Source organism: Rhea pennata, unplaced genomic scaffold (genome assembly GCF_028389875.1).
Source record: "Rhea pennata isolate bPtePen1 unplaced genomic scaffold, bPtePen1.pri scaffold_40, whole genome shotgun sequence".
Classification (NCBI taxonomy): domain Eukaryota; kingdom Metazoa; phylum Chordata; class Aves; order Rheiformes; family Rheidae; genus Rhea; species Rhea pennata.
Window position 1 is genome coordinate 2,007,783 of NW_026907681.1, and position 20,405 is coordinate 2,028,187.

Genomic DNA, 20,405 nt, shown 5'->3' on the forward strand with positions numbered 1-20,405 from the left:
ATCCTGGCCCTGGAGCTTTGGTCCTCTGGGACAGAGCAGTGGCCACGCTGCCAGCAAGGCAGGGCAGGGTGCCTGGGCACGGCTGCAGGCTGGGCAGCAGCATGTGGCTGGGGCTGCCAGGGCATCTGGCCCCTCCAGCCATCTCTCACCCCCGCGGCAGGCTGAAGGTGCCTCAGAGGCTGCTCCACGACATACAGCACCTCAGGGCTCTCCAGCCTCCAGAGAGTCTGTCCCGCAGGGACCAACCGCTTGTCCCTCCCCCACCATGTACAACCACAGCAGGAAGGAGCCACTGTGCCAGGCAGCAATAACACTTCCTCCATCCGGGCCCTGCTCGACTCTGAGCTACCTGCTTTTCCCACACGATGATCCCTGTGCCTGGCCAGGATGCACCGGGCACCTTGCCGGCTGCTGCTGCTGGCCACCAAGAGCCACGGCCCCCTCCCTTCCCTCAGCCATGCTTCAAGCAGCTCCAGGCAGGTCCTGCCCCATGGCTGCCAGCTGCTGTGAGAGGCTGGGGGTCAAGAAAAGCCCCAGTGGCAGGGCAGACCCGTGGTGCCCTGGCTGGCTCCTGTGGGGGCTTTCCGGAGCTTTTGCTCTGGAGCAGAAGGCAGTGCCTGACTACTGGCTCTGCTTCAGCACACCGGGAATGGGCATTACCATTTTCTGGCTGGCTTGGAGCGCTGGCAGCCCCATCCTGGAGCAGCTCCTGGCTGCGGGCACCCAGGGTCCTGGGGGCAGGGGTGGGCACATCTCGAGTAGGCCTGCCCTGCTCATCCCCTGTGCCCCTGCAAAGCTGCCACAGATGGAGCTGCAGCAGTGGTGGTGGCCCTGGAGCCGTACTGAGGACTAGAGCAAGTCCTGCACTAGCCAAGCAGCCAGTACCCAATAAACTGCAACCACCCAGCCTTGCTGCCTGGAGCCTGATTGCTGCAGCATGTGCTGGGGGGAGGGGGAGGGTGACAGTGCAGCGTCATGGCTAGCGGGGTGAGAGATGGACATGTGCATCGTTCTACCCTCCACCCTAAAAGCTGCACCCTGCTGCAGTGCCAGGGCACGGATGCTCTTGCCCCAGAGCCCGGGTGGTAGGGAACATGAGTACAAGCACCTGCTTGCCCTGCACTGCAGCAGTAGGGGAGGAGGACAAGTCCCCCCCCAACCCCTGCCAGCCTGGCGCATGGACCTCTGCCAACACCAACCCTGCCCTGAGGCTGCAGCTCTCTGAGCCTATGCCCAAAAGCAATTCACAGCAGGTACCTGGCAGTAACTCACCCAGGCATAACCTGATTATTTTCTGGCTCTCAGGTTACAGCAGCTCAGCTCAGCACATCCTCCCCCAGCATAGCTCAGCCCAGGCAGAAGTTTGGGGGAAAGGGGTCTTGTCACACCGGGCAAGGGAAGACCCCAAGCCATGTCTTGAAGGCTCTCCCACAGGCTGGAGGGTGGGGATGCAGATGGAGGACATGCCAGGGGTACAGGCAGGGGACTTCTGGTGCACCAAAACCTCCTCTTGCTCCCCTTCTGGGCTGGGGAGCATCTTCCCCCTTTGACTTGGGGTGCAATTGCTCACAGGAACAAGGTAACACCATTGCAAGAGGAGTCTACCTTGTCCTCATTCCAAGAAGAGGACCTGGCTTCTCTAGGACCAAAGAGCAACTCTGAGCAGGCAAACCTATGGGAAGGGCTTGGGGGAAGGAGCCAGCCTCTCACTGTAGAGCAGCAGGATGAAGGCAAGTGCCTGCCCCCACCTCCAGCAGCTCATTGCCCTGAGGAGAGCAGGAGCAATGATGCAGGGCTGAGAGGAGCTGCCTGGCGCAGGTTGAAACCACTGGAGGCTCCGCTGGACCAAACCTTAACTCAATTGCACAACGCAGTGATTGCATTAGGGCCAGGTTTCTCTGCCCGTCCAGGCCAGCTCATTTCCTCCAACTTTAATATCAAGAAAACAAACACATACGTACAGCCCCCTCAACCCCCCTTTCAGCAGTACTAGATGGAGGGAGGGCATAGCGAAGGACAGGACCACTTGCCCCATAACCCAATGCTAATAGAAACAGGTATACTATAGAAGTGAAAAAACAAAGCTCAGAAAAATATTTTCAATACAGGTATGTGTGGAGGGCATTGAATAAAAATTTATATATATATATATATATATATATATATATACACACACACACACATATATATATATAAAAGGAAGTGCCAGAAGTAGCTGAACACACAGTGTTTCAAAATGCCCAGAAAATTAACTGGAATCTAGTAATCTTGGCTCCCCTCATGCTTTTTCAGGCTTCTGCAAGCAGGAGTAGATGGAAAGGACCAGGAGGCCAGGCTTCAGCTAAGCACTGGCCTCCTGGGTTTCATCACACCTGTGCTGGGATTTCAGTGAGCAGGCCCCCAACCTATGACTCACTGCTGTCAACTTGAAGCTTTAGCACCCAAGTGGGACAGCTCCCTTGCTCCCCTTCCAGCCCAACAAGAAGAGTCTGGCTTTCTCCTCCCTCTAGGAATCCTGCCCCATGGCTCAGAGAATGCTCGTTTCCAGGGTGCCTACAGCTCCCTGCTGTGTGTGGGCCATAGCACGTGCTCCTCTACCCAAAGAACCAGATGCATTGTCTGTGACACATTTAATTGTATAAAACTCCACATTAAAACCACAGAGATTCATGCACACAGGGTGCTGCCTACAACACAAACTCCCATCCCAAACTGGGCTTCTGCAGGGCTCTGGCAAATGCAGTCCCCCCTCCCCCATAGAGAGCAGTTCCAGCCCTAGGCACCTTCTTAATTCCCCCAGCACAGCACCAGGCTGTGACCAGGACTGCCCCAACACCGCTTAGCGCCCCCACACAGTGCAAGATGGATATGTGGCTTCTCCGAGATCTATCACAGAGCACAAATGCTCTTCAGCAGAGGTGAGAGCAAGTACCCAGAGCTGACCCAGCAACAAAAAAAGACAGCAGGACAAGTTCATCACATCACTGCTGGAGCTGGTGGTTTGTACGGAGCAGCCACTCAATAGTTTCCAGCAGACAGGCCACGCTCTAGTGCCAAGCAATGCTCTGGAAGATGTTGATGTGCTCCATGAAGATCTGAGGGGGAAGATACCAGTGAGGGAGGGCTGCCCAGCACACCTCATGCATGAGCCAGGGAAGATGGAAGCTGGAGGGGACAGGGGGGAGAAGGCCAGGCCAGGAGAAGTTCTGCAAGCTGGTCAGGCAGGACTGCCTGGGTTGAGCACAAAGCAACGAATAAACAGCCAGAAAGCACAGAGAGATGAACTTGTGCCAGATGGGCTGAAAGGGACAAGTTATCACTGGGTTTTTCATTGGCTATTACAGAGGAGCTGCTGGCAGGAGGCTGCATCTGGTGGCAGGATGCACACATACCTGGGAAGAAATGGTGAGGGCAAAATCTCCAGCACAACTGCAGTACACAGGCATAGGTGTCTCCTTCACACCATGACACTTCTTGCACACCTAGAGGCAAAGGAGTTTTAGCTGGGATAGCAGACAAGGCTGAGCAGCTCAGTCCTTTGACAGGGCTCTCTGGGGAGACACCACTGACATCAGGTCAATGGGTCAAGCCTCAGCCAGCCAGCAAAAGGCTGCAGCTATGTGCTGAGAAGAAGTGGAGAGCGCTCGAGCCAAACTCTCCTCATCATATCTCCACTGCATCACATCAGTCAGAGAAGTAAGGTTGGGCTGCTCGGTTTCAAGGAGCAGAGAGCAGCTTCAGCCCTCCTGCTGCAGCCTGCCACATCAAGGGCAGGCTCCCGCAGCACTGCCGCCCAGCACTCATCAAGTCCTGCAGCAGGTAGGCCATTAGCTTCTTCTGCAGCGCTTCCACCAGTGCCATTTCAATGGAATCCGAGTCATACTGGGCCTGGCAGTTGGAGCATACCCAACTGGGCAGCACTGACCCATCCGAGGGGCAGAGAGAAGGGAGATGAAAACAAGTGTGACTCTTCCCAAGAGAAAGCACGGTGCAGCCTCAGCCCTCGCAGCCTAACAAGAGCATTCAGATAGCCCCGAGTGCCAGGAAGCCATAACCAATTTCGGGAGGGGATAAAGCATCAGCCAAAGCACCAGCACACCTCAAACTGTCACAGGCAGCTCGGAAAGGGGATGAGCAGAAAATAACCTTGAAGGGAGGTTTATCGCTGTCATGGAACCAAGCAGACCTTCAAAGCAAAAGGACTGAGAGAGAGAGAAAGACGGACAACATGTGAGTGAATGACAGGCCGAGAGCACAACCATGCTAGGGCCTCTGGTGTCCCCAAGAGGGACTTAATGCATGCAGCCAGGGCAAAGGGGATTTCCTGGGAAAGGAAGGCTGTACCTGCAAGAGGGCAGGGTCCTTGCACAGGTCCAAGTCCCTGCAAAAATTGCACTTCCTGCAGATGACTTCAGGGAGCATGTAGGAGCAGCAAGGGTCCCGAAACTGGGCTTCTTCTGAGAACTCACCCACCTCAATGAGGCGCAGCAGGTCCCGGCGCAGTTTGTTTACTTGGTTAGTTATACTGGCATCCAGGGACAACACCTACAGGAGACAGTGTTAGGTAAGGCCACCAGCAGAGAAGACAGTCCTCACGGGGACTCACTCTGATGCGAGTGCTAGCTGGGCAAAACAAACTGATTGTAGAATTGCAACAGATTCTTAAAAAAAAAAAAAAAAAGAAGAAGAAAAAAAAAAAAGAAGAAAGCACAGCCCACCCCACTAACCTTGTAGATGTATTTGATGAACTCTAGAGCTGGGTTGTTGAGTGGCAAGTAGGAGCCAGGTAGCACTGAGAACATGTCTGAGGGCTCAGTGGCATTATGGGAACCAGCCATCTTCTTCTGGATCTTCTGAGTGACGGTGAAGAAGCTCTGCGTGAGCTCGTTGGTCACATAATCCTGTGAGAAAGTGATCATGCCTGGAGAGGAGGAGCAGAGAGAGCTCTTGAGCCATATGGAAGCATATGGGGACAGCAAGGTGGGCAGCTCTCTTCCTGCTGCAGGACTGGCCCAGCAGTGCTGCACACAGCTCTCCCATGGCTAACTGTGGCTAACCGTACTCACCAGGCATGGCTCCCGTCTCTCCCAATGCCTCCTGGGACACCTGGCTCGTGGCCCTCCTCTTGATGGGAGCGCTCCCAGGGGCATTGTGCTGCAGCTCCTCGCTCCTCCTTCATGCTGTGGTACACAGCCACAATGTAGGCTGCAGAGACACGTAAGAAAAGCTCCAGATGCAGTCCACGATGGGAGAGTGGCACAAGCGCAACTGTGCTTGTCGACTCTCCTGGGGCACCAATGACTAATCAGGAACTAGTGACCTTCTTCCCCTCTCTGAGAGGGTTCACACTGGCGCTGAAACCACCCAAACAATGATATTTACAGACATGGAGGTGGTTCCTTCTGCATCACATCCAGCACAGTGCAATCTTTGACTGTAAGGGGTTCTTTGGATCACCATCAGAACCTTCTCAGTAGCACAGAGAGCTTCAAGAAGCTGTGGGGAATGCTGTGGATATGGCTTGGGCAGCAGTAGGGTGCGGATAGCTCTAATCACCAGAGGTAACATTCAAAGTAGGACCAGGCGAGCAGCAGACTGCACTCACCCAACACAATCCTGAGGAAGCAGTTCTGACAGGAGGCAGCCTGGGGGAGAAACTGCACGATGATCCAACTATTCTCCAGCAAGTCCTCCACATTTGCTTCTCCATCCTCCTCCTCTTCTTCCTTGTCCTCCTCTTCCTCACTGTCCTCATCCAATACTTGACTCTTGCTAGAGTCCTGCTGGAATGGAGCACAAGCCATGCCCAGGCTTTCAGTTGGTGATGTCGTAGCAGTTCCCTATATCCAAACCAATAGCTCCCTGCTCAGCTCAACCCACTGCACCCCTGTCTCTGCAGGACTGAGCACTTCCCATCTCTTACCTCCCCAGAGTGGACGCTAGAACGCACTCTTCCCTTGATACCTTCGTAATTTGCTGGATCCATCCAGAGCAGGAATTCCCAGCAGCGGCAGAAGGAAATAGTCAGAGAGTGAAAGATCTCCTTTGAGTGGATGCTGGAGGCAAGAGACTGCAGTCACACACAATGTTGGCATCTTCCCTAGCTAATAACCTTCTCCATGGGAGGCAATGAGGAGCAGGCGATGTTAGCAAGAGAGCAGTTCACTTCTCACATCCAACCATGCTTCAGCAAATGGACTCAGTACAGAAGGCTGCAGAGCAGTCATTAGCAGAACTAAGGGCTGCAGAGGAATCATACCCACGCTTCAACTGCCTCTTGTGTCAAGATGCCTGTCTTAGGAGCCTACACATCATAGTATTCTAGAGACGCCTGCTGGATCACATCAAAACTGATACTCACGCTGGAACCTTCTTCCATGTCATTGATGTGATGGGACTGTAACAGTGTGTTTACAGCCAAGCTCTGAATATCCGGCTCCAGACACACTGTGAACAAACACAACCTGTCAACGGGCAAGCAGGGCAGAGAACCAGCAAGGACACAATCCCCTCTCCAGGTATGATGAATGCACCCACTTGCCAGGACTTTCCACAAGTTGTAAGAGCTCTTTACAGGTCTTGCTGCATCTACCGAGTGCAACATCAAGATATTCATATCAGGAAATGGTGAAAGCCTATATGGTACTGCAGCAGCATGGGAAACCGTGCTGCTCTCCAGACTGCCACACACCTTGTATTACAGGCTTTAAAGGACACTTTTGGCACATGGCCAGACCTCTCCCCTCTCTGGCTGTGATGCTATGTATGGATGGCCCCATTCACTGCACAGCTAAACAGCATAGCACCTTCCAACAAAACTTGGATCTACTTCCGCTCCAGGGGCCACCAGCTTTTTCTGGAAACTGCAGCAGAGGTGCTCAGAAGAACTATCAGTCAGCTTGTTTTGCATCACAGAAAGATTCATCCTAGCGACCACCAGAAGTGATCTTCTGAATGCTGCTATGAGAGGCCACAAACTAGGAAATAATCTGTATTTAAATGCCTACCTGCATTTTCTTCTAGGACTGAATAGCTGACGGCATCTGTTACTCGGACAGGGACCAAAGGAAACTCCTCGATGATGGGAATCCCACTTGCCAGTCGTTTCAGGTCCCAGTTAGACTGCACAGCAAGAAGTGTGGGGCCCCGGCGCTCATCCTACACAAAGGAGGAGAGGACATGCCCTGGTACATCCCTTCAGCCGGCACCTCTGCTCAGCAGGAAACCAGCTGTGTGAATGAGTGCTCACATGCCCCATTCCTGTAGTGGTCCCTGGTCCTCCACACAGTAGAGACAGTGTACTCAGAGTCTCTTGAAGCACCTCCCACTGAATAACCAGCTCCACAACTGAGAGCTGGGGTTTGGGGGTATGATCTAGCCTCACTGCTTGCATTGCGCTATGTAAGCTCACCCCAGGCAAGCCAGAGCCTGCAGGCAACATCCATTTTTACCCTTCAACTTTGGAGCACTAGCTGTGTGCAGAGAGCTACACTTAGAGGCTGTTTGAACTGCTGGACCAATGCCTTCCATGCAATGTTTTCCTCCTCCCAGGTACCTGCGCTGACAAGGTCTCAGTGGGGACCTTCCTCATGCCCTCAGCTCATACCTTGCAGCCCTGCAGGAGCCGCTGAATGGCTCTGTAGACTGTCTTGAGGTCGGTCTCAGCACGCACTTCAAAGGTGTGCTTGTCTGGAAGCAGTAGTTCTTCGCCCACTTTTTCCAGCACAGACTGCGCTCCGATGAGTACATGTTGGTGAGGTTTGGCATCTGGTTGCTGCGTACCTGTACCAAATGCAAACGTGATCAGAGGGAACAGGGTTCAAAAGAGACAGGCTCCAGGCTGCAAATTTCAAGGAAGCTCTTTCCTCTACACATCACAATGCTTCACGTGACAGTTGAGGAACAGACCTGCTTGGTACACTTCAAAATATGAGAATCCCTGCTGCACAGCAGTAGAGATCTGTGTCTGTGCAAAGAAACCGCTCAGCTCCAAACCGCTGCCTGATCCCCTTGCGTTCCCTCCCAAGCCTTTAAGCCCTACTCTTACCGTGTCCAGCACAAACACTGCAGCTTTGCGCTGAGAGGGGATGAAAAGGCCAAAGAGAGCTTTGTTGCCCTGGGAGCTCTGGTAGAGGTAGATGTGGCGAATACTTCCTAGAGACACAGAGCAAACATGCAGCATCAATAGTATCTTCAAGCTATTTGGTCCTGGGTACACAGACAATCCTTCTCCTAGGGTGCCTTACCTGGCTCCAGCTAAGTAAACTGAGCCAGAGAGCACATTTCCAGGTGTTCAGTGTCAAAAGTGTCAGCCTCTCGCCCTGTGAGGTGTCTGACAAGCTGCCTGCTGACCATGCACACGCAACCCAGCTGGATCAGGGCTCAGAATAGTAACGGCACCTGTAGTGACAGGGACACTCAGATAATCCTCAAGCCACCAAGTTTTGAGCTGCTTAACGAATCAACCCAGTTTTGCTTTCGCTGCTGCTTTCAGGTTGTGACTTCCCACTGGCAGGTAACTCTCTCTCTTCACCCACCTAGACAGAATAATGAAAATGCCAGTCGACGAAGAGACAGCCCTGCACTTCAGAAAGGACTGCTACGTACAAAAAGATCTGCATTACTCTAACAGGGAAAGATGAGAGCAGAACATCCAAGTGCAGTGGAATAAGAAGCTGCACAGCTTTAGACAGTCTGCATATCTACCCATGCTCTTAAATCCTGACTCGTACAAATAGTGCTATTCAAATCATTTCTATTGCTCAGATTTTTCTCAACCCTCATACTTCAGAGACTTCAAAGATAAACGTTTAAACACAGGAGGAGGTATCAGCAGGACTGCAAAGAGAGGCAGTTGTTTTCCAGAGTCTGGACACTGGTCCAATGTGTAAAAACATTCAAGTCACAACTGCCAAGACAGACAGCCCTCTCCTGTACACACACACACACACACACGCACGCACGCACGCACCCTTTCTTTTCCTCTCTGTGCTAGGCAGGCTGTTGGGTTAGAATATGGCCCTGTGCCCACTACAACGGTTTGGTTTTATCCTGTCCTTTTACCTGCTATCCAGGACAGTTCTCAAACTCCCAATGACAGCCACCAGCAGACTCTATAAACAGAGTTAGTCGTTCAGGCTAGTGTGGGCAAGACGTAACTTCTGTACATAATGGCACACAACGGAGTACCGAGTAGAAGCAGCACAACCAAAGATGGGGGTGCTAGTCCTTTCCTAGTAAGATGTAACTCATGATAGCAGTGCACAGAGATGGAAAAGGGACAGTATTCAAATACATCAACTGTAGGCATTTTATACAAATTTAACAGATAAAGATGCAGTTATACGGTACAGACGCAGCATTCGGTACCTCAGACAATCCATGTGGATGCACTGCGGGGCTTTGTACTCTCCCTGGCTGCCCTTCTGAAATCCAATCTCCTGATACATATTAATTCCATGAGCTGCTGCTCTTGCTTCCACAAAAGGCCTGAGGAGAGAGACAATGCAGAAGAGAAGAAACAAAGCAATCCCTTTCCTCCACCCCATCCCCACCCCAAGGGTTTCAGGATTGCTTTCTTGTAAGCTACTTAATGAGGAATTTTTCTTGTGAATTCTCCTTTGCTCCAGACCTTACCCGTGAGAGCTGGCCACAGGGAAAACTCCCTGTAGGGCAGAGCTACTGCATGAAGGAAGCTGCTTGCTTACATCCTATACCAGGAGGCAGAACATTATGATCGAGTTTCCCTCGCTCCCCGAAGGCTTGGCTGCTCTGGTCTCCCTATTATTTTGCAGTTCTCTTTTGACACTTTGCCTGTTCTCCAGTTACTGAGGTCATCAGTGTACAAACATTGCCAAATCAACAACAATCTAGAAGTAGCTCAGCAATCCCAGGACCAACTGATGGGACTCTATAGAAGTTCGTATTTCAAAGCCAATAAACATAGCTCTGCTCAGGGAAAAAAAAAAAAAAAAAGTTCTGAATTCCACCTCCTCCTCTTCGACAGTCCTCTGCAGGCTGGCGATCCAAGACTCAGCCCAGCACTCCAGATAAAGAGCACATAATCAGGATGTAAACAGGTTCCCAAACTGGCTGGATAGTCTGCGTAGATAAGAACGCATGTGGCTGCTATGTGACCTCCAGACAAAGGACATACAGGCTGGTACCCAATCTCACCTCATGGCCTAGACAACATTTCCTTTTAGAAACCAGGTTAGTTTTCATTCCTGATCTTACCAGTCAAAGAAGTCTCCATCGTATGTGACAATGATAGTAGGTTTGGTCTCCTGGACATGTTCAAACCGCCTCTGCATTAAATGAGCCTAGTATGCAACAGAGGATTAAAAAAAAAAAAAAAAACTCAAAACAAAAAACATCTCCCCCACAAACACAAACACTCAGCAAATTCACCTCCTGCAGGCAGGCACTGGATATAATACTATTGATGCAGTCCTTCCCCTCTGCTCTTGACCTAGCTAGAACCCGATCTGCCTCATCGTCACACCATGAAATGAAAGCATCACCAGCACCGTGACTGTCCGCTGTGCTCCCCAAAGATACACTCTATTGGGTGATAAGCTCTCTTTGGCCTACAAGAGACCAAGGCAGATAAAAAGCAGCCTGATTTCCCAAGTAGAACCTACTTACCTCATCTGGTTCATTAGACACAGGATGGACCCTCACACTCCGGCTTCGGAGTAAATTCAAAGTCCTCAATATCCTCACAGACAATCTCCTTGTTTGTGATCAGATAGCCCTAGAGAGTTGACAAAGGAAGAGTTACTGAGGACTCAGATCCCTGCTACACCAGGGACAGGTTCCTGAACAACCGGAACACACTGCCTAAAGGATGAAATAGTCTTCCATCGATGCGATAATCCTTGCACAGCTTGATAGCTAGAGCTTTTGTCAAGTGGGAACGGCTCTTTGGAGGTCACCTTCTGAACAATTGCTTATAATCACCTAAAGGGTGCCAAAAGGGAGACAACTTAAGGACTATACTCTCCAAATTACTACTGCCCCTCAAAGGGGCACCAGTAGCCTTAGCTGGGTTCTCCAACATACAAAACGAGGAAATCCTTATGCATCATTCAGACTAGACTTCAATTTTATTTCCACAGCCATTACATATAAACCAAGCAACTAGCAACAAAGCAAGCCAGGGACCAGACCGCCAAAGGTGACATGCTCGTTTGCTGTCTAGCATTTTGCTCCAAAGCATGAAGAAAAGAACTGTTGTTCCATTACCTGCCCATCAACCACATAGAAGATCATCATGATCCGGTCTGCCTCTGCATCAGGAAACTTCAAAGGGAGTTTGGTAGTTTCAATGTCAAAGGCGAGAACAACCGGATCCTGAATATGACCAAATACATTAAACTCAAATCAGCTTTAGAGTATAATTTAACGAGCAGTTCTCATTAGATTAACAACTAATTTACCTAAGTAGGTTTATGCACATCTCAGACCCAGCAGGCTTGACTGTAGGAGACAAGGTAGCAACAGTGGTACCCACTGATAACCAAACAGCAAAATTCATTAACAGGAGAGAACGGAATAACAAAAGCTTCTCTTTAATGCAACAACCCCCTTCGAGAAAGAGAGTCATCAGGATTGACAGCACGTGAGGAAACACTGCGCAGGCAAAAAACACTTATTACCTCTATGCCTTTATAATAAAGGTTTCTTATGGCATTGGGTTTATAAAGCATAACAACGAGTTTAAGAATAGTTGGGCACCCCAGGAATCACCTGGAACAAATGATGTACACCTCTCAGTTGGGCAGGAAGTGCTCACTTCACTAGATTCCTCTTCCTTTGAAATGGTTCAACTGAAATCAGACATCAGGTGTAGGAAACCAAAGAGAAGATTGGAATTCTCATTTGTACTTTTTAGTCTGTGTGACTAGGGGAATCCTAAGAAGCCCATGGGCCAACCATCCTAAGGAGACCTCTTTCCTTGACAGCATAGACGTATAGACATCGCTCGCCTGGTCTCGCTCTCTGTTTTTCCTCACAGCAGGAGAGATCTCTTTCCGCACCTTCACCAAGTCATCCACCACGTGGAAGGATAACTTAATGTAGTTCTGCTTAAGACCCACCAAGTGATTTGGCTACAAAGCAACAAGACAGTGCCAGCTAAGGGTGGAAAAGAGTAATGAGGGAAAGGGGAAGACTGCTAACAGTAAGAAAGCGTTGGGAAGGCAAATTATACTGGCACACGTGGAAGAACTGGCCAAAGAAGAGGTAGTAATTGGATGGAAAGACTCGGAGTGAGAAGAGATGCTAGCAAGCACGTAAGACACGCTGTGAAGAACATGTGAGCTATGCCAGTTCACACCAAGGGCCATCTTGTCTTGTTGTCTGTTTCCAAGCGCAATCACCAGTACACACCCAAGAAAGAGTAAATGTATACTATCCCCCTCTGCCACAACACTCTTAATCTCCAACCATTTCTAGCTCAGGAAGTTTCTTGAGCATCCTGTGAAAAAGACTATGTGCTGGAGCAGAACATATATTTTATTTACTATAACTATAACAAGCAATTACTATCAATAAGCAATAATTAACCTATTCATGACATGCAATGCAAACAGTGCTTGAAGATTAAAGGTAAGCATACTGCTTCCCTTTACTGCTTAGCCCCTTTCTACTCCACTTGAGCTCGAAAGAAAGAAAGAAAGAAAGAAAGAAAGAAAGAAAGAAAGATTAGTTATTCAATAGTACAGCAGGCAGAGGAATACTGACCAGATCCAAATCTTCTTTGGGGACAGTTCCCAGCTTTGAAATGTTCCCTTGAAACGTCTTGGAGAGGAAGGATGACACTTCTCATTCACAGCCCTGCAAAGAAACTGGAGAATGAGCAACAAAGCCAGACACTTCTCCAGAGGAGAAGACAAGCTCACAAGAGGTTCTGGCACTAGTGTCCTCAATTGTGAGGGGAGGACACGAGGCTGTCCTGAAATCCTGGCCGTCTGGAAATCTGTTCCTTCACACTGGGGCTCTCTTTGATCGTCAATTCACAGCACTGTCAGAACAAACCCAGTTTTGCAGTACGAGCAGGATCAAGATGAAATGAGAGGGGAAATTTACCCCTGTTTGGGCTTAGAAGAAGTGAAATAGGCTCCAGAGATCAATTTTAGGACAAAAAAAGAACAGGAAAAATATGACAGCTCCTTGAAGGGATAATTCATCACATAACAAACCAACCTCCCCCTAAGAAACCTTAGTGCAGCCACCATACTGATACAGCTGCTTCCCATCTCAAGTCTTCTCTAACAGCTCTGACAAAACCACCAACAGAAGCACTGGAGCTGTATTTTTCTCCTACCAACCCAAGAAGATGGTCGGTCACAAGGCCTCTCAGCTGACTGGGGGACCCTTCAAGTCAAACCTGCCCTTGTCTCTGGGACCTCGGCCACTAGTTTACTCAAGACCCCGCTTGCCAGTGCGCAGCTTCCAAGTCCATACTCGCCTTCTGGGTAGCGATGTAGAAATACGGCTTATAGGGCAGGGCCACCCAGGAGAAATCAAAACCGGTGAACATTGCGCGACCCCGCAGCCAAGGTGAGAAACCAACCCAACGGTTCCCAACGGAAGCAACGGGCACCGCGCTGCCCTTGCTGCGCGTTGCTGGCATTTGTGCGCCACATACACATCCCTGCATCTCTGCAGCACCCACCTTGGCCCCCAAGGGTCCCAGGTGGACCCAGCGTAGGGCAGACAGCGCTGCTGCCTTGTGGGTGATGCCTGGGGCCCAGAACAGCCAAACTGGTGGGGGCAGGCAGGACGCCCAGCCCGGGCACCAGCGCTGCGCTGGAGGAACGGGATGCACCTCGAAGCGGCTCCCATCCTCCGGGATGAAGTAGTCCACAGCGCTCACCAGCCGCTGGTCCTCGCCCAGCACCTCCGTCTGCACATGCACATGGCCTGTTACGACACACGACCCCCCACCGCCCCCTCCCACCCCAGTCCTACCGGGTGCCTGTCGGTGACACCTCCCCTGCCCCAGTCCTACTGGGTGTCTATTGGTGACACCTCCCCTCACACCCAGGTCCTACCAGGTGCCTGTCGGTGACACCTCCCCTGCCCCAGTCCTACTGGGTGTCTATTGGTGACACCTCCCCTCACACCCAGGTCCTACCGGGTGCCTGTCGGTGACATCTCCCCCCCGTCCCGCCCAGGTCCTACCAGGTGCCTGTCGGAGACATCTCCCCCTCCCGTCGGTGACATTCGCCCCCCGTCCTACAAGGTGCATGTCGGTGACCCCCCCCCATCGTTGTCCCCCCTAGTCCTACCAGGTGCCTGTGGGTGACACCCCCCGCCGGTGACATCCCCCCCCGGCCCAGTCCTACCGGGTGCATGTTGATGAGCCAGCCCGTGCGCTCGCCAGGCTCCGTGGGCCGCTCGAAGCCGAACAGTGTGTCCAGCCGCTCCGTGCGCTGCGAGCGCTCCAGGCGCTTGAGGGAGGACAGCGAGGAGCCATCGTCCCTGCAGGACGCCGCGCCGCCAGCCGCCGCCCAGTCCCCGCCGCGACCCACCACCGCCCACTCACACACACCTCCCGCTGCCGCCTGGCCCCAGTGCTCACTGCCCCCCCCAGCCGCCGCCGCCGCCGCCCGGCTCCGCGCCGCCCCGCAGCACCATCCCGCCCCGCGCGCTGCCCCCACCTCCCGCGAGCGGGAAGCCTGCCAGCCCCGCCTCCCCAGGGAGAGCACCAATCAGAGAGCGGCACCGCAGCCAATGGTCGCTCTCTTCCTCGACCTCTGCCCCGCAGCAGGGCGGCTGCGCTGGCCACGCCCCTCGCGGCACCTTCCCGGGCAGGCCCCGCCCCCGCCCCGGCTGCCGCTGCTGCGCACGCGCCTGCGCGGCGGCGCCCGGCGCGGCCCGACCCGACCCGGCCCGGCCCGGCGCGGTGCGGCCTGTCATGGGGCGGCGGCGCTGCGCGGGAAGCGGCTGCTGCTCCTGAAGCGGCGCCGTCGCAGGGGCAGTTGCGTGTCATAAGTTACTCTCTTGAAGGTTAATTCATACAGAGAGTTTGTTAAATCATGTGAACAATTTATTTAATTAAGTAAGCAGCCACAAGCAAAACAGCGCTGGGCGGCCGGGGAGTCTCAGCTCCGCCAACGGCGCGCGCCTCCCTCACACACAGTCCCCCCTTATAGTCTGCGTTGTAATCTCCCGGTGCGTCCCGCGCATGTGTGAGTTGCTGGGGGGGTCGTCTGAAGCTCTCTGGTGGTCGTGGAGAGGAAGGCCGTGGTCTTCTTCTGTCTCTTTATTTTGGTTTGTCTCCTTGTGAGTGATCACAGGGGTTTGCTTATCTGTTGTGTTGACTCCCTTTTGGGATGCTGTTCTGTGAGAAAATTACAGGCGCCTGCTTATCTTTTCTTTATCCTTTTACCTTCAAAACCTCTGAGCCGCTTGTTGCTTACTTCAGCTCTTCATAGTCCTGCAAGATAGCTAGGGCCCCGACACCGGTTCCACAAGGGGTCATATAAGCTTTTGTGCTTACCATAATTTATTTGTCTGACACCATGTCTCAACCCTGATTGTTGTAAAACCTCCTCCTCCCCCTCCATCGGCTTATTCCTCCTTCTAAACAATGAACAAAGAGTTACAATTTATTACACAAATGACCACGCCTCGGCTTTTGACATTATTTGTGACAGCAACTGCATTTGCTCACACCCGCCCTGCACACACTTGGTGTCCTCATCCAGGGCGCACCTGCCTCGTAGGCCTACAGGCGTGCGCTTTCACTCCGACGAAAGCAGCACGGGCTCAGCAAGGCCGGTCATGTCAGTGTCCCCAAACTAGGTGGCTTTTGCAAGCTGCTGACATCACGGAGGTGTCAGCTGGCAATGAGCGTGGCATGGAGACACTCTAGCCACCGCTCTGCACTTGCAGATCCAGAAAGTGGGTGAAATCCGGCTCCGCTTCCATCCAGGCAGGCTGCCAAGGAGCCAGGTGAGCCACAGAAGCAGAGCGCTTCCCAACAGCCTTGCCGCTGGGCATCTCGTCGGCATGGCTGTAATGATGAAACCACTTCCCTAGGTCCCCTCCTTTGCAGCTCCTCCGTGCCTGTCTGTCTGTACTCCCTAAGGGGCCGTGCACTCTGGGAGGTGTTAGATCATGTCTCTTCCAGGTGGACACCAGCCCCTGAGCCTCATGTTTCTTTTGGGGCTGGGGCTGGCATCAGAGACTATCAACTGCCCAAGCAGGTGCAGCTGTCAGTACCTGGAAGTGAACTGCACAGGGCAACAGCTGCAAGAGCTCCCTGTGACCATCCCACTGGATACCAGGCAGCTGATTCTGGCAGCAAACAAGATCTCATACCTGCCTGCAGTGGAACTGAGCTTCCTCGCTGACCTGGTCTATCTGGACTGCCGGGAGAACCTCTTGGGGGATGGTCTGGATTTCGCTTTCGTTGGTGGGGCCAAGCTCGTCTACCTGGACCTCAGCTTCAATAACCTCACACAGGTCACCTTCAGCACCTTCTCACAGCTCATCAGCCTGGTAGTGCTGAAGATGTCAGACAACCCCAACCTTGTGGAGATTGAGAAGGATGCCTTTGCCAACAACACCTGGCTGAGGTATCTGGACGTGAGCCAGACTGGCTTACTATTCCTGGACACCAGCACTGTCCGTGACCTCCCCAACCTGAGGGTTCTGTGGCTCAGTGACAACCTTTGGCACTGCAACTGCTCCTTCTTGGACTTCACTGCGTGGATGACAAAGAGCAACGTTCATTTTCCAGGTGAGGGCTGTGTAAGCAGGACCCCTCTCCTCCCTGCGCCTGCAGATCTGGGCGGAAGAGAGAGGGTATTCTGGTCTCTGTCCCAAAAGTTTGGCACATTAAGGACTGGAGAGGTCAGACAGCACAAGCTCCTTTTAGCTCATGGGGCTGTGCCACTGCATGTCAACTGCAAGTCCAATCTTTTACTTTTACCACTGAACACGGATCAGAGCAGCTCCGTGCACTCCGTCCCACAGAGAATCACACTTGCTCACACCCTCAGGACAGAGAGGGAAGCATCGGGAAGCGTAACCAGTAGCTAGGCTATTGCTACTTCTATAAAGTGCCTGCCCCAGCTGCAGGCGGTAGCACTGCGAGCTTGTTATCATTTTTGTCACTGCGAGTCACAAGCACCTTACAGCTGCAGTGCCAAGAGTGAGGAGCCCGAGGAGGCTCTGGGGAGAGCTGCAGAGAAGGCTACTGCTCTGATTTTCCTGCCTTTTCTTCAGCTGCTCGATAGACTGTATCTTTTTGTTGCTGCTGCAGTATCGCTGCATCCATAACAGTCCGTTAAAAACCCCTCTCTCCGTGGAGATGCGTGAAGTACTCTGCTCCTGCCACTGTACTGTCCTGCTCTGCTCAGCCTCTCCAGCCCTGAGCTGCCCACCGTTCTGCCAGTGTCCCCTTCACCTCAAACGCCTCCTGCAATGCCTTTTTCCGTAAAAAATATGGCAGCTGTTGTGCTAAAGCAGATCGAAACGACAGTTCCTATAACCTCCAGCTATCACAGTGCTTCTAGCTGGCAAAGCAGGTACATTTGACAGGTTCTCAGGATCAAGCCGTGATCCAAATGCTCTGAACTCGGCAAAAGACTTTTGCTGTTCCCATGGGGGGTTCTGGTTTGGGTACCGGTGAAATGCGATTGACAGGGTGAAACAGAATGCAAGTTAAGACTGTGGTCAGAAAAGCGTCTCTGTATCCTTATGACTGACGGGCTTCATATGTTCCCACTCTTCCGCCAGCATCCCAGAGCAAATTGGCTCGCTTTTGTTTTAAGTTATCCAAAATAATCAATGTACATGCATTGCAGATGAGCGTCCGCTTGAGTTCCTCTGACTTCTGCAGCAGAAAGGCACTTACTCCCGAGTAAGAGCAGTTTATTGACGGCAGGAGCCTTCTTTTCTTACGCCATCTGGCTCACCAAAATCCAGCTCTTTTCCATCTTATTGAGAGAGTCTACAGCTGGACCACAGATATTGAATATTCATGAGGCAAAGTAATCACTGGTTCCCTTTTCCAGAGAAACACTAGTGCCGAGGGTAAAAAATTGTTATGCAGCTATGAAATTTGTATTTGATTTTCCAAATTGAAAAGGAACACATCACTGCACCAATGAAAAAAGCTTGATCCTCAGTAATTCACAATAAAATAATGAAGGAGAGCTGGGGGGAAAAAAAATAAATTTGAGAAAACCTGTCCATCAAGTAAGAAAAAGGCAGAAAAGAACCATAAGGAAGGGCAAGGGAAGCTGGTGTTAGGACAGAACAGAATTAGGGATGTCTGAGTATCTTAATAGGCGTAGTAAATGCCTGTAAAGGTACTTATTGTCCTCATACAGATTACAGACAGTTATGGAACAGTGTAGAGAAGTCCTACCCCTAGCAGCCGCCAGGTAGTTTGGAGATAACACGTGGAAGCCCTGAACAGGAGAGTAAAGCTCACTGCAGGCAGTTTGGAAGGCTACGAGCAGAAAAGCAAGTGGCAGCAAGGACTGGACGTATTCGTGTGGGTCCCTGCACAATCCCGGGAAGGATGGGAAAGAGACCAAGGCACCTACTGAAACCTTTCTGATGAGGCTGGGAGGAGATGGAACAGACTGCGCCAGGGCTGGGAAGAAACGACCCGTCTCCCTGCTTCCACGTGTCAGGGCAGGGGAGAAAGAGCGGAAAGACTCAGCAGCAGCCAGCGGAGGCAGCTCCAGTTTCCTCCTCTGTCAGACTTTGCTGCTATGTCCCAGCCAGGTGCTGTGGGTGAGTCAGCACGAGGTGTTGTATTTCCTGGAACTGGTGTGAGAACTGGGTAAACTTTAATGCTGCAGGTAAGTGTATCCATGCTGGGAACCCCAGATCACATGCGCCTATCTGCATCCAGGCAGGGAAAAGCAACTCCCTGTTTGTCAGGCCTAGGCGGCCCTAAAACGAGGGTTGTCCCAGGAGCTGACAGCTCTAGCAGAGGGACGGTGGGACAGACGGAACTGAGGGGCAACGCAGAGCACTGAAATCTGCTGCAAGCAGATCCCTGTCCCGGCCTTTAGAGAGCCACTGCAGCTTCACAGACCACTTTGTGCCAGTGTTTTACGCTCAGCTGGAGCTGCGCACGGTCGAGGCGCAGGCGGGAAGTTCCCACAGCTCGACGGCTTGGGGTAAGGGTGAACGAGCCCGGCAGTTACGCTCCTGACAGCGAGCGATAACAGCACCAACGGTCTCTGCAGCTGTATCCACTCGTCAACGTATAACAAAATACAACATAACATAATACAGTATAAGTTGTTGCTCATCCTTCTCCCCTGCTCCCTTTCCCTAAGGACCACCCATCCAGCACTTCCAGCAGCGACTGACACGGTTCTGTCGCAGTAACCGAGTCTGTCACACGGATTTCAAAACCCCCACGGGAAGGAGGCGGCTGTGCTGGAGGCCACACTGGCCTTCTACAAACACCAGGAAGAGACATTGCTTCCTATTACGCCCAGCCTTCACTAGCTCCAGAGGGAAAAGCCAGCATCTGTTTTCTTACAGCCTAGACTACAATACGGCAGAGCACAGTCATTATTTCGGCGGAACTGAATTACTGAGGAGTTTCCTCTTTTTCTTTCACACAACAAGCTCGGTGACCCCTAACTGCAAACAACCCAAGTTTCACAGCTTGACTCTGTGGATGCAGACCTCACTATGCCAGCATAAAACAACCTCTTTCAGCTTAGCCTATGGCATGTCAGAAGATGTTTAAGGTTTTTTCAAAAAAATCACAAGAGCTTTTATATTAAAATGAAGGTGCTCAGTTAGCAGAACTCAACAATGCAGGTACAGCAGCTTGCCACTGCGGTATAATCCAACCGGCAGTATTTTCCTATCGCGACAATAACACAGAAATCGTTCTGATCATTCTGGCTACCTGGTTTGGCAAGGGACGGACTACGTATTTTCCCCCAGGCTCTTCATGGAAAGGAGTGTGAAGTGCAGAGACATTTTTCAAAGGCTTTAGGAAACTCCTCCACTGCTTTTCTAGCAGGACTCCTACCCACTATTGCTCAGGGCACGGACAAGTTAGTCTTGCTTCTGCTTTTCCCTCTGCAGGTGCCGAGAACATCACCTGCTACATGCCAGAAGGTCTACGCGGCTTGAAAATGCCCGCAGTGGAGGCACAGCTCCAGCTGGACTGCCTGATCCAACTGCACAAGCAGGACTACATCTTTCTGTGTCTCGTTGGCTTCTGTATATTCTCAGCTGGCACTGTGGCAGCCTGGCTGGCTGGCATCTGTGCAGTGATAGATGAACTCCACACTGCAAAAGGGGAGGAGGATGAAGAGGAAGACACAACCACTTAGAACGGGCCCTGGAGAAGCTTCTGAATGCCTGTCCCGAGACCTGAAACCAGGTCCTTCCTGTCCAAT

The 20,405-nt window shown here is 51.9% G+C and overlaps 1 protein-coding gene and 1 pseudogene across 1 annotated transcript; one reads left to right on the plus strand and one right to left on the minus strand.

The window, feature by feature from the left end:
- Positions 1–2,964: 2,964 nt before the first annotated feature.
- Positions 2,965–6,302, minus strand: LOC134154775 (DNA polymerase epsilon catalytic subunit A-like; annotated as a pseudogene).
- Positions 6,303–16,131: 9,829 nt separating this feature from the next.
- Positions 16,132–20,405, plus strand: LOC134154776 (leucine-rich repeat-containing protein 52-like). Its single transcript, XM_062601438.1, has 2 exons — positions 16,132–16,756; positions 20,089–20,405. Exons 1-2 carry the CDS (start codon positions 16,132–16,134, stop codon positions 20,337–20,339), a joined length of 876 nt encoding a protein of 291 aa, XP_062457422.1. The 3' UTR covers positions 20,340–20,405.

Excerpts from the sequence above, each read along its gene's own strand:
- LOC134154776 (XM_062601438.1), top strand. The coding sequence starts at position 16,132 with ATGTCTCTTCCAGGTGGACACCAGCCCCTGAGCCTCATGTTTCTTTTG. Across the intron at positions 16,757-20,088 it reads GAGCAACGTTCATTTTCCAG|GTGCCGAGAACATCACCTGC; the intron begins GTGAGGGCTGTG and ends TTCCCTCTGCAG.